Source organism: the organism of the source record quoted next, unplaced genomic scaffold (assembly GCF_019419815.1).
Source record: "Pyrus x bretschneideri cultivar Hongxiangsu unplaced genomic scaffold, Pyrus_bretschneideri_v1 Contig5, whole genome shotgun sequence".
Classification (NCBI taxonomy): domain Eukaryota; kingdom Viridiplantae; phylum Streptophyta; class Magnoliopsida; order Rosales; family Rosaceae; genus Pyrus; species Pyrus x bretschneideri.
The window spans coordinates 6,579,763-6,594,458 of record NW_025999787.1 but is presented as its reverse complement, the minus strand read 5'-3'; the positions used below and the strand labels follow the sequence as shown (position 1 = coordinate 6,594,458).

The 14,696-nt window shown below is 36.3% G+C and overlaps 1 protein-coding gene across 5 annotated transcripts; it reads right to left on the bottom strand.

Moving 5' to 3' along the window:
- Window positions 1–1,685: 1,685 nt before the first annotated feature.
- Window positions 1,686–5,500, bottom strand: LOC103935749 (dof zinc finger protein DOF3.6). Of its 5 annotated transcripts, XM_048568853.1 has the most exons (4): window positions 5,197–5,500; window positions 4,632–4,954; window positions 2,588–3,026; window positions 1,686–2,482 (listed from the first exon to the last, which is right to left on the bottom strand). In XM_048568853.1, exons 2-4 carry the CDS (start codon window positions 4,704–4,706, stop codon window positions 1,959–1,961), a joined length of 1,038 nt encoding a protein of 345 aa, XP_048424810.1. In that variant the 5' UTR covers window positions 4,707–4,954; window positions 5,197–5,500; the 3' UTR covers window positions 1,686–1,958. The 5 variants fall into 5 exon arrangements, with proteins under 5 accessions (XP_048424810.1, XP_048424808.1, XP_048424809.1 ...); XM_048568851.1 differs by having other exon boundaries at window positions 1,686–3,026; window positions 5,197–5,490; XM_048568852.1 differs by having other exon boundaries at window positions 1,686–3,026; window positions 4,632–4,896; window positions 5,197–5,490.
- Window positions 5,501–14,696: the final 9,196 nt, after the last annotated feature.

Below are 14,696 nucleotides of genomic sequence, written 5' to 3'. Positions count from 1 at the left end.
AAAATAAAAAATAAAAAAAAATAAAACTAAGAAATGCAAATAATACCATGGCCCATTTGGAAGAAGAAGAACGTCAGAAGGTGATAAAGAGGAATAAAGTGAAAAGGAAAAATAAAACGCAGGCCCATCTGCTTCAACGTACACAAGCACAGAAGAATACAGAAAGAGAGTAGATTTCACACTTATCAATGAGTGGGTCAACAAAATGAACAAACATAAAAATTGAGGTCGTGGAATTCGGAGCCCTGCATGCTTTGAATTAGTCTTTGATTGCGTTGCATTGCTCTTCCTAAACGATCGTACCTCTCTCAGTCTCTCATCAGGCTTCATCAATAGCCATTCCTCCTCTTTTTTGCTTTCCCTTTTGCCACCGCCCATATGCATAATGCATGCTCATTTTCTTTTCACAATAACTGTTTCTGCAGTCTACGTCCCATGACCAATATCAAATATCGAGAGAGAGAGAGAGAGAGAGAGAGTAAGAGTGTCTGCTTTAAGTTTTTGCTTCTGAGCATTCTGGTTGGATTGCTTTATTCGTCCATTGCTTGGCAGCCTTGGTTCTCACAAAAGCAAATCCATGATTCCTCTCTTTTTCATAAGATGACCAACCCTTTTGGCTTACAATACTAATATGTAATTATTACATCGATCTCTGAAGAGATCAGTAGAATATAATCATATCTTCTTATATTCTAACGTGACCAAATTCTATTATTTTCTTGACCCAATTTCAGAAGAATGTTTGGGGGAACCATGTTTGGTTTTAAAGTAGTAAACAATAAAAAAGTGTTTAAAAAAGGCTTGCACCCAAGTTCTGTGTTGAATTCACTATCTTCTAATTATGCTGCATAAAAAGAAAATTAACGAAAATAGTTCTTTGACCTACCTAGTATTTGAAAAAACAAATTAATTAACTCATGCACATTGTATAACAATATTGTAGACAACTTGCTGATCGCTTGGGTTTGGTTGGTTGAGAAAATTGGATACTTGCATGCATGGTTTTTAGTGGGATTTTTGGCATTTTCTCATATTTCACTTCAAAGTTGTCAACTTTCACTTTCACCCACCTAAAACAAATAAGTACTTCCACTGACCTTATCATTCTTATTATTATTACAAAATCATTATATATAGTACTGTTTTGTATGCATGATAATGATGCTCTCTCTCTCTCCTCCCATGCATCAGTCTCTCTGACGCACAAATCTAAATGTAGTAAACATGTTTTCCTGCTGAGGTGAAAACTGAAAACAAATTAACATCCTATTGAATTCGAATCTCATAAAAACATGAGACAAGAAGCTTTCTGGGAGTTCAAAATTTGCGACATTTACAGGAATTGGGAAAATGGGCGAAGTGGAGTCAGTGTCCCTCTCTCAAGTCCTGATGACACATCACTTTTCGTTCATTAAATTTTTTAGAGAGAGAGAGACCATTGAAGACAGTGCTTGGTGAATGACCTAAAGGCAAAACTTTTCAGAGCAATGGTGGAATGTGGATCAGATCAAGTACTTAAGTTAAAACCTAAACCAGAGAGACATAGAGAGACTTACAATCAATGCAAAATCGTACGCACATAATTAATAGTAGGACTCATAATATAATAAATAAATTCAATGAGTAGACATTATTCTTGCATTTTCATTTCTCATGCAGTAGGGTTAATATTAAATGCATGTGGCTGAAAGAAGACGTGAGATGTTTATAACAAGTGATCATCTCATAGTGTTCGGATACAACCCTATGCTACACAAATTAAGGACCAAGTACTCCATACATATGTAATTAAACCCATACACTGATACACGATACCAACAAGCACAACATAAGTACTCAAAGTTAAAAATAAAAACAAAATAAAATACAAAATAGAAAGCCTACCATTTCTTAATTGGTTCCACCTCTAATCAGCAATGATGATTAGGATTCTTGAAATTCATCACCGTGGACCTTAGTTACAAGAGATGGCTTGTGGAAGAAGAGTTGGGTCCTGATAAATCTGTCCACGCATTCAAATTTCCACCCCAGAACTGGCTATTGTTAATTTCAGGTGAAATAGCAGTACCCAAAGAAGGTCTCATCAAACTAGGACCATGATTATCTTCAGTTTTCACTGGAGGGGGCAACTGCTCTGTACTAATCCTAGAATTATTCCCAACCATTGGATGGGTTGATGCTTGATGATCGACTCCTTGATCACCAGTTTGAAATGGGTATAAACCTGTTGATGTTGATGATTCGAACCCGGTACCACCCAAGAATGGAATGTGCTGCAAGTTCAAATTACGCCACTGATTATTATGACCCCCTCCTAATATTCCACCACTTAAATTGTTCATATTATTGCCTCCTGCAATCTGATGAAATTGAAACCCCATATGATGATGGTGATGATCAGTCTCTTCCTGCTGGATCTCATTGAAGTTCAATCCCATGTTCCCAGCACCACCATAACGACCTAGACTTTGTATGGATGATGCTAGAAATGGTAGTGATTGATGAGTACTCGGTGGTAGGTTTGAAAAATGATGAGTAATATTACCAATCATATGATCTGATGAGTTGTTGGTAATTGAGTTGGAACCTGTTTGGATATGATCGCCAGTGGCTACTGGAGATTTGGATCGACTGCTGTTACTGCTGTTGTTGCTTTTGCTTTTCTTGTTTCGACGACATCCTCCTCCCACGGGAACGTTCCTTAGGGAACCTCCTCGGGTCCAATAACGCCTACATGTCTTGCAGAAGTGGCGAGGCTGACTGAGGCTGTAGTTGTTGAAATAGCAAAACTTGGTGTTGGTGGACTCACACCGCGGACACTTGAGCGCGGTTTCTGGTTGTGGAATATTTGCCAGACGGGCTCGATCAGACATTGAACTAGGTCTGATGGAGCCTGGGCCGCCACCACCACCAATATTGGCTGCACCACCAACATGAGTTAGTGACGGTGGTGGAGGCAGTGGTGGAAGCTCATGTAGATTTTCACTTCCAGTAGTAGCACTTCCTAGTGGATGATGATTTGGTTGCTGCAAGATAATAAAAATCAAAAGAAACTATGAGTTAATCATAAGAAACAAATATTTCTGGTATATTCACAAAGATATCACAAAGGAATAGGAATAATTATCTTTTTAATTTGCTTTTAATTTTGTTCTTCCCTTTTCTCTATTTTGGCGACGATAGAAGTTATTGATGGAAAATTGGAGCTAGAGAAAACCTCACCTGATGCCAATTGGGAGGATCTAAATAGACTGGAATAGATGAGAAAACCATGGTGTTTGATCTTTTTTCTTCTTTTATAAAGTTTGATGGGTCTTTAGGACATATGGTGGTGGAGAATCACACCAAGGGAATACCAGAGCCAAGAAAGAAAGAAAAGAGAAAAGAGAAAGCTAGAGAGGAGGAAAGCAAGGGAGAGGCTTTTGTATATTTTTACTTTTATTCCCTCATTCTCTCTCTTTTTGTTTTATTATATTTAGGGTTTTGGGTGGTCGACGAAATTTCTTCGCATTTAAGCTTTCTTTTGACGCTGTGGACTCTGATTTAATTAGTGCTTAAAAAAAAGCAATTAGTTGCTGCCTCTGCCTGGCTCATGCATGGAACAGAGAGAAAGAAGGTGACACAGTAAAGCAAATTACATATCACTATCTAATTAGCCATTGTGGTGGGATCGCCGCCTCAAGTGAAGTCATCCGATTAACTCCTCATTAGGAGTTGTACGGAATAATTTGCATTAATACCTTTACAACATGACATTTTCGATATTAGTACTCTTGAGCTCCGTTTGTTCACCTTCTTAGCTGGGATTGCACTAGTTTCAAGTACTAAGCTAAGTTAGATTAGTCTAGACTAAACAGTATAAGAATTGTCAAGCATTTTATCAGTGTCGACTAATCCACGAACTAGATTATTATCAATTCCTAATTTTTTTTAATTATTGTTTTTATTCACTTTTGCCTTAAAACCCCTAAAATTTGCACTCATTACATGAAATAAAAATAAAATAAAAAAAACCATCCTAAAATTTTAAAAGGGAAATTTTCTTTACACCCAACTTATTCTCTACATCCATCTTGTATTTAATTTAGGGTAAATCTTAGTTTACTACCCTCATGTTTCGTGGTTTTCAACATTTAGTACATCAAATTTTTTTCGTCCCAGAGTCATACCTAAAGTGTTAATTTTGGGATGGTCTCATACATCCGTTAGTCAAACTGTTAAATTTGCCGTTAATTGATGACGTGGCGCCCATGTGGACAATAACTAGCCGCCATGTGTCATTAAGGGGTCTACGTGGATTTTTTTTTTTTTATGAGAAGGGGTTCAAAAAAAAATAGTGGTTCCTAAAACTGCAACAACCATGGCTTTATCTTCATCATCCCAAACCCCTCCTCCTAAACCCATCTCAATCTTCATCTCCAAAATCTAGAAAAATCAACAACCCTACAAAAATCGAGCTAAAACTTTCAAAACCCAGATCAAATCTCAGCCCTAAATCTGGAAAATCCAGATCAAAACCCAGATCAAATCTCAACCCTAAATGCCCCCTGAACCATGAAAAAAAAAATCAAACAACAAAGAAATCTAGAAAATCCAACAAAACCCAAATCCAAGTTTCCATCGATCCGCACATAGAGCCATGAAGATCCGAACTTTGAAGCTTCGAGAGGCCCACAAGCCCATGAGCAGGGGCGGGGGGCTGTCATACTGCTTGGTGTTGTGGGACCAATAGGCTTACCACGTCGTGAGGGCCTCCTCCTCCGACCCCACAATAGCTATCCATGACTCTCTTATCCTGTCCAGCCCTCCCAAGCTCCTCCTCCACCACCGCGACGGCATCACGGCTCTCGCTCTCAGCCCCAACTCCACCTGCCTTACCTCCGGCTCCGTCAAGCTCTACAAGTTTCCCAATCAATATCTCCCAACAAGTAAACAGACAACACCCAGATTTGAACTTCCATCCAAAATCAAATACAACAAATTAGGGTTTCGTAATATGAGAAATTGGGATGTGAGATTTGGGTATAACAAGGACAAAAATAACAAATTCATAATAAAGTTTGAAGCTTTTAAATATACAAATATGCACATGAATGTAAATGGCAGGTTAATAGTACAAGGACACATATTCAAATTTTACAGAGAGAAAGAGAGACATTGAGAGAGGAGAGAGGAGAAAGGAGAAAGAAAACTTACTCAGGTGGGTGTAAATGGCTCTTTAGAGTTTTGCCCTTCTGGCGAGAGAGAGAGAGAGAGAGAGAAACTTATAAGATAGAGAGAGGAAAGAGGAAAGAGGAAAAGAGAGAGGATAGAGGGGAGTGAGCGGTGGAGATGGAAGCTGGTGCAAGCAAGGGAGGCAAGAGGCTTACCGTCGCACTAGTAGGGAAGACGAAGGGGGAAGGAAAAAAGGGGGAAGGAATCCGGCCCTTTTTCCAGTGGGGAAGACGAAGGGGGAAGGAAAAAAGGGAGTTCTATTTTTATTTTATTTTTTTATTTTATTTTATTTTAAGTACTTTTATTTAATTAATTTTTTTAATGACACGTGGCGCCCAATCATTGTCCACATGGACGCCACATCATCAGTTAACAGCAGACTTAACAGTTTGACTAACGGATTTATGAGATTGTCCCAAAATTAACACTTTAGGTTTGACTCTAGGACAAAAAAAAACTTGATGTACTAAATGTTGAAAACCACGAAACTTGAGAGTAATAAACTGAGATTTACCCTTTAATTTATCTTTTAGTATCTCCTTAAATTCACTTTTACTACCTAAATTACCCTCACAAACTCATCCTAATATGTGAATTTATCTTTACACTCAATTAAAAAAATTAAAAAACCAAAATCTAAACCCTAAAATGTCGGGAAGTCATTGAAGCAATGAGAAATGTTGAACGGTGTGGGCGAATTTTGTTGCTCTTTCTCCATCGAATCAACTAAGGCACTGAGGTACTCAAAACATTTTCTTCGATTGATAAAATTTACTATCTTTTGATTGTATTGAAGGTTGAAATGATTTATAAGTTGCACTAATGGAGAATCGCGAGATAGGGTTAAGTCATCATCTCATTACTATTATTTGAATAGTTAAATCAAATTCGGCACCCAGAAAGCAGTTGTGGAAAACAATGGTTGTGCTGAAGTTTTCTTGGTAGTCTCATTGAGATTTCAATCTCAATTTGTGTCTTTCGGCTATTTAAGCAAGCTGTTTTAGGATGAGAGATTTTGTGCCTTTTGGTTCTCAAACATAGTCAACATCTCATCACTATATTTGGACCTTTAAATAAGGCAATTTCACCAAATTGTGTCATGGTGAGGCGATTACTGAATGTGGGTTTATAGATAAAAAATAATTTTAGTTTTAATTGCATATCATTTTTTATGGTAATTGTACAATAGGGTAAAAAAAACAATTTACATATAATGTTTGAGTTAGGTATAGAGTAAAGTCATATGGGTTCAAATAAAAATTTCCAATTCTAAATTACTACTGTCTTGCCACTTAGTACTACAATCTGGTGATATTACTCTTCACTTGGAAGTGAGAGGTCTTAGGTTCGAATCTCCTGGATGGTGAATTCGATACCAAATTACGTTGCCCATTGTGTGATTTAGCTGAACTCCCTCTTCCTTTAGTGTAAAAATATCGATGTACTAAAAAAAAAAAATCACCACTGTACTCTTTATCCCTTCTCCTCTCTCTGCCATGGCTGACACTGCAATTACCAAAATGGCCACCAAGTACCAGTTGAAGGGTAGTCAATGACAAATACCGATTTGGACACGAAGCCAATATCCTTGCTGGAAAGGTCTGGGACGCCGCTCCGAACCCGATCTAAACACCATCGGGCGCCAACCTCGCAAAGGAGAACCTCGAGAGCATTTTTCAGGCTGCTGTCATGGGCTGTGCTAGTCGGCCCGGTAGTTGTTGCTGATGTAGGAATGAGACCGGTAAGACGAAATTGGAGGGGGAATTAGCAAATCCCATGTTGACGAACGGACTGCTAGGCCTATGTTAGCGATGTCGTTAGTACACACAAGTCTCACCTAGTCTCATTTATGTTAATTCTTAGTCATAACAAATAAGGGATTATAATCCTAGCAAGCTAATCTAATCCTAGCTAAAAGGTGAAACAAACGGGGCCTTGTTTTGGTTTAGGAAGTGGCATCATAGTAAGGTCCGGTTTGGTATTACTTTTTTTTTTCACCAAAAGATGATTCACTTTAAAATTCAAAAATAAAAAAGTACGGTAAAAATGACATATCATGTTTATTTACAAGCAATAGCATCCAAACATCATCTTTTAAAAGTAGCTTGTCAGTGCTTTTAAAAGCTGCTTTGATAAAAAACAAAGTTGAGTCTTTAATGAATATTTTTAATTCTTGTAATACCCTCTTAGTTTTTAAAATGACATTATTTATCCTTCTAGACACATTTTATCCTTAGGGAACAAAGTAACCACCACCACGTATCACTACAAACCCTAATCTCTTACACCATCATTGTCGTTACCACCACCGTTGTTGCCACCACCACCACACAACAATCATGTCACCACCACTACCACTACAACCACCACCACCACAACCACCACCACCACAACCATACCTGCCACCACTACCACCACAACCACAACTGCCACTACCATCTTTGGTGCCGCCATCACCACCACCATAAACACAGCTGCCACCACTATTACCACAAACACAACCACAATTGCCACCATCATTGTTGTCGCCACCTCTACCATCATTGTTACCTCTGCACCCCTTTATTGGCTTCAACACCACCACCAACACAATCACTATCCTTGCCACCATTGTTGTCATCATCGTCCACACTATCATGTCCATTTTTTTCATATATACAATTATATCACTTTTACATTAAAATTACCAAACATTTTTACACTACTTTTCATACTCACAACACTTTTAAAAATACAGTTTATCAAGCTCAACTGCTTTATTTTCTGTTCAACTTTTGGCCTTTGATATGTTTGGTGTTAATATAATACTTTCCAAATAAACACTAATAATTTTGGTAATGTTTAGTTGAAATACACAAATATACTTCATTGTGGTGAATAATGTAAGTAAGTAAGAATTATGCACCGCAGAGAGCGTTAAAGGCAGTTCTAAAAGAATCATATGACTTATAAGTGATAGACCTACACTAACAAGAAGAATTGTCCAACTCGCATGGTAGAGAAATCCCACATAAAGGGAAAGAAATTTTACTGATTTTAAATTCTTATGATACATTAAGTATCGAAAAAATAAGGGTTGAAGGTGGATGTTAATTAATCTTGTGAACCATATGCTAACCTAGGTTATTATATGCTAAAGATACAGGACAAAAGGTGGGAATTCTATCCACTAATTGGGTTTTCCTTTTCTTGTGTAGCTTTGCTAAAAATTATAAACTATGGGTTCATAATAATTACGACGACATGGTAAATTACTGTGATAGGTAGGACTCTTTAAGTAGTCAATTACGGCAGATCAATAAAGAAAATATCTGTAACATGCCCCAACTTTTATCCACCTTTATGTCTCTTTTTAGCGTCACAAAATCTTCAACCTGTCTCCCAACTTTAGTGCCCAACTCATAATTCAAAAAACCAAGGAGAGAACATCAAAGTTGATATCATTAATTTGTCATTTATATATTATTTGAGGTAAGTAAGAACTAAGGATTAGCAAGCTAGAGTTTCGACCTTTATTTCTTTCCTTTGCTTCTCTTTTTCTGTTTAATCACCTTTTCTTTTTCAGAAAGAGAGCCCATATGGTGTTGTAGGTCGAAAAATATTATAGATTTTATCTTTTTCTGTGGGGCTGCACCACAATGGACGAGGGGACTCAACATAAAAGCTTCAGCTTCGTCTATAAGGAATCTTCTTTACCGATCACAGGCGGTACGTAGTATATCTAAGTTTAATTTAAAAACCATACGCTGTTTAGGTAACATGGAAATAGCGTACTCTCAATTTTCTATTATCTGTATTTACGAATATGATCATGTAATAAGTATATTGTTAATCGTACATGGAAGTTCGCACTGTCAACGATATCAACTTTATTGACAAATATTGACATCAAATATCCGTAAACTTTGGATACCCAATACCATATGATCCATGTCCTGGTGTCTCTCTTTCCTCATTGTGATACAGCTTGCTGCCCTTTCTTTATGAAAGAGACATTGCAACATACTTCAAACACATTTTTATAATGTTTTGTAAGGGATAATCCGCAAGTGAAAATTGAAAAGATGAATGTTTTCGATTATACAACTTATACAGTGAAAGTTTATTATTCGCAAGAATGAGTTTTGTGGTCTTCCACGAGAGATGCAAGTATTCTTCAAAGAGTATATATTATTCATAATATATGCAAACAGAACGTCATATTAGCACCCACCTCCAAGTCCAACCCTTACTCTTTTATTTTATTGTAAATATGTTTATAACTAAGATATTTTTAAATTTATTTAATATAAAAAAAGTTACAAATTTAATATAAGAAAGTTTAACATTATTTGAAACGAACAATTATTTACAAAGAAGGATTGCAATGGCTGCAAGCATAATAAACTGAGAAAAGATTGTAATTAAATGACATTACGTCTATATAAGGATGAATTTCATTCAAGAGAAGATAGAGAGCTAATATCTGTCTGAAGATAGTGAGAGAGCCAAAGTGATCCTTCCTCCATCGAGACCTCAATACTATACAACGCAATATGTAGTTAACTTATGGGGTACGTTATTACGAATTCTAGGAACTAAATAAAATATAAAATAAATCAGGCGCTGATTAATGCCTTCATATCATCAAGAATCCTCTGTGGCAAGAGGCCACGAAGTAGGAAATTGCTTCTTTACATGCTCAACATACTTGGTTTTTAGTTCCTCTTCCATCACATAAGAATTTGATGGATCTGTTGTTAGGTATAAGTTAAAATGAATTGTTAAGGGGTTTTCTCAAAGAAGCATGTAGTGACTACTCTGAGACTTTTAGTCATTTTGTCAAATCTACAACTGCTTTAGATTGCCCATTATGGCTGGAAACTCCAACTCAAAAATGTCTTTTTACATGACATTAAGTGTACATGTCTTAACCACAAGGTTTTGTGCATAGTGCTCATCCAAATTTTGTTTGCAAATTGAATGAGTCTTAGAAACGATTCACAAAAATTTTGCCTCATTTAGGATTAAAATCATCCTATGCTGATTTTTCTCTGTTCGTGAAGGCTGATATAGATGGGTTTCTAGTTGTTCTGCTTCAGTATGTTGATGACATAATACTTAAAGAGAATCATGAAAAATCATTTCAAGCTATTATGTCTCAACTTTCAACTCTATTTGATACGAAAGATTTAAGGTGTTGAGAGTGATGAATTCTATATCGGAGAAAGAAGGGATTGTATGTTCTTACAAGTGGTTGGGTTAAACTCCATATTGCCAACTGATTTTATGGTGAAACCTCAACTTTCTTCACGGCATCAGAGTAGGTTATCCCATGTGCAAAGCCCAATGACCACACGTGCTCCACATCACCCGATTTGTGTTATCCACGTATTAGGCTTGAAAATTTATCACACATGAGGCAGCTTATTGAGATTGATTCCCACATCAGGAAAAGAAAGTTCCTTGCATGTGCTTACAAATAGTTGGGCTACTCCCCCAAATTGTGGAACCTTAACTTTCTTCATAGGGGATCCGCACTATTTTTTGGGTCTTAAATTTGCCTATAGAAATCAGGGTTATTTGCTCATCAGTCTAAGTATGCTTCTGACATTCTTCACAAGGCACAAATGTTTGATTATAAACCTTGTACTACTTTTTATCATCCACATCAGAAACCCCTCAAGAATGGCAGTCCCTTATTCCCAGATCCTTCTTATTACTGAAGGATAGTGGGAGCTCTTTAATATTTGACTTTTACTCAGCTTCACATAGCCTATTCAGTTAATCAAGTTTGTCAATTTATGAATGCTTCATTGGAATCACATTATCTTGCAGTTAAAAATATACATAGGGATCTCAAGGGCACTCTTGATTATGGTATCGGTTTTTACTCCTGGTACTTTGGATTTAAGAAATTTTTTAGATGCTTATTGGGTAGGGGATCCAAATGATACAAGACCAACTTTAGGTTGTGTTGTTTTATTGGGTTCCAGTCCTATCTCGTGGAGCTCAACGAAACAATATATTGTAGAAATTGTATGGATTAATCAATTGCTCATGATTTGCATATTTCATCACCTTATTCTCCTGTGTTACATTGTGGCAATGTCTTAGCTATGGCTTTGGAAACTAATCCAATCTTGTATTCAAAGGCTGAACGCATTTAAATGATTGTCACTTTGTGAGAGAATGTGCTCAGAAGGTTCTTTATAGGTGCAGTTTGTTTCTTCTTCATATCAATATGTTGATATTCTTACAAAGGTCCCTGTTATCCTCTACTTTCTTTTCATTGTAACAATCTCATGTTTAGTTCATAAAATTGCTCAGTTCATAGATTGAAGATTGTTATCAGTTTTCATACCATTATAAAGTCAAAAGCAACTCTTTTGTTCTAGCTAGTATTTTAATTAAATTTAGAATATTATTTATTATTTTAATTAGATACTAATATATAAAGTATTTAGAAAACTAAAATAACTCCTATTTTGATTTTTCTTTATATACTGATTTTATGTGTTTTAAACAAATGAACAATATATAGGCTATCTTTCACACCAAAGAATAGAATAGCTTTATCACCATAGGACTTATACGAGATTCTTTTTTTTCTGAGCAAATCATTCTTCATTGCATAAGCCCATGACAAGTAATTTCCCGCTGGAAAGGTAGCTTTCATACCATAAAAGCCTGGAGGGAACCTTAGCCACAAACAAGTTCTACAAACTCACTACTAAGAGATATACGTCGAACTTGCATCTATGCGTTAAATCTAGAACATGATCCAATCAAGTGTAAACAACTTTTACTCGATCAAAATTCTAGCCAAATAGGAGTTTACCTATAGGGTGGTGCTATCCATACACCCATTTTTACCTATCACACACCTCTCTTAATTTCCGGCCTTTAGATCGAATGAATTAAAGAAGATCAATAAACAAAAATGTGTGAGAAAAAAATTGGTATGTGAATAACACTACCCACCTATATTGAACTTGCGTCCATGCACCTACATTGAACTTGCGTCCATGTGTTAAACTTAGAACATGATCCAACAAAGTGAAAACAACCTCCACTTGATCAAAGTTCTAGAGTGTACGGTTTCATTTGTCTATATATAATTTTGACCAAATCACAAAACAAATGAGAACTTTTTTTCAATGGAAAACCAATGCCATTGGGTTTTCCCAAGGGATACTAAAAGAGAAAAAAGGTTCAGATAAATGTTAAATCTTCAAAAGCATAGAAAAATTTAAGATGAGCCTCTCAAACTTGGTCCCATATGGCTCATAATAATGGACAAAAGTTGGGGAGTGGGGGGTTCTTCTTGTATATCTCCTGAAATTAAGAAAGCATGGGCCGGTGGCAACAGATAGGACGGTCGACGTCAATCTTTTTTCAACAGATGCCTGTGGTCGGAAAACCCTACTACCACCTCATCCACTGCCGGGTCCCAACTAGGAAAAACCTTCATAACTATACGCTAGGGAATATATAGTTATATACGGACGGCGGAAAATATTAGTTCTTAACCTAAACGCGTCTGAATATTAATTACGTGTTGCTTAAAATTTTCTTTTATTCTTGTTTTTAATAGTTGTGTTGATGAACTTGATATACTGCATACCGATGTGATGTATCGAATATGCCTTGTGTATTACGTTTTGACTTCACCATTTAAGATTTAAGAGTATTTAAATGTTAAGCAGAGAATAACTTTCACGTGGCAGAGGCATCTTTCAACCTTGCACTTTGATTCTCACAAGTGTATTCTAATTAGATCTCACGTAGCAAGGACCATGAAATCAATGTCACTTAAGTCAATGTTTAAAACATTCAAATTCTAATTAAAATTGATAGTTGTTATTGATACTTCAAAAAAATCATCATATATTCGTCTCTGGTGTGAGACCACTAAACGCCATTTTTATAATCATTCTTGATCATGTGATAAAACTCAGCAATATATGTTTTCAACAACATCTTTCTTATTTCCCATCTTAATGTTTACAATAATTCTATTTGAACACATAAAATTGACAAATTTGATGACACACTCTTAAATAAAGGTAGGTTCAACAATGATTATGTGTCTAAATAACAAAACTTGTTAGTTTATTCCTTGTATTTTATCTTAACAAAGTTTTAATTTCAATTTTAATTACTTTAACTAACATTTATTAATTTGTACTTTATGTGAAGATCGACGTCTATGCATGGTTGGAGCTACCTCATAAATCTTTTTGTTTGGACACCATTTAATATTGCATGCAAATCATCGTGCTTCCTGCTGCGGATATTAATCTTTGAAATGATCAACGTGCAGGAAGATTCTAGTTGTTTGTAAATCCATCCGAAATCGAAAAGCCTGAAATATATATGCATGGTTGGTTAGTGGTGTTGGAATCTAATTCTCCATGCATTTTTCACAGAGTACGGCCTTTTCGCTCATTTCCATGGCAAAAGCTACAAACTCTACATGTGGAGAGATTATATTAGTTGGAAAAAGGAAGCAAAATTGCAGCCTTAACATATTCACTTGTCCATTTGATCACTCTCTCTCATACAGACCCACAGGGGATAAGCTCTTTGCGCGTAGACAGATATGTGCTTGCCCCACAAGGACCAGTGCACTTTTGAGTTCGATGTATGTTAATTATGAGTGAATGAGAAACTAATGGTTTCATGGCTGGACCTAATTGCCAACTTTTTTGTTACAAACCCTGCATGGATCAAGCATTATAAGGGGGGTCAACTACAAAAGCAAAGTTGTTCGAATCTCCATTCAATCTTAGCGAAACATGATATTCGTACCACTTCTCTATCAAGACTATAGTCGTGCATTAATCATAGATGGCAACAATGTGTCAGAAATTGGCTAGCTAGGGCATTTCTAAACTAGATGCTATACGCGCACGAATAATTGGATAAGTTTGTAAAACAGGTGGAAAATATATAGGAGTAGGATTCTCTCCCCTCCTATTACCATCCCTTAGGAGGCGATGGAAGGGGATAGAGATTGAGGGGAGAGAATCCTACTCCAAACATATATCTGTAAGGACAGTCATATAGCTCCTAGTAAAGTAATTGTTTATACTACCCCTTGAAAAAGATGTATTAGCATTCCGTGGGATAACCAAAAATTTTAAATAATGGGGTCATATAATCAATTAAAAAGCTTTATTGGGCCACTTTGTCAAGCACCTAGTGAGTAGGCACCTGCCAATTCATGTCAACATATGTTGAAAGTTTATACCAACATATGTCGAAAACTACTAACACTTGTGGGCTTGTCTAGGGTGGATGCAGGATACTGTGGAGTAATGTTGAAGACTACCAAGGCTTTTCAACTAAAGTATTTCATACAAGAAGAGAGAGAAGGAAGACAAATATGATATAAGAAAATAGAAGAAGTAGGAAGACGAGGTTGTAATTTAGTTTGCTTTAATTGTTTATAGGGGTCAAATACAATATACAAACAAATATGCATGGAGTTTTGAAGT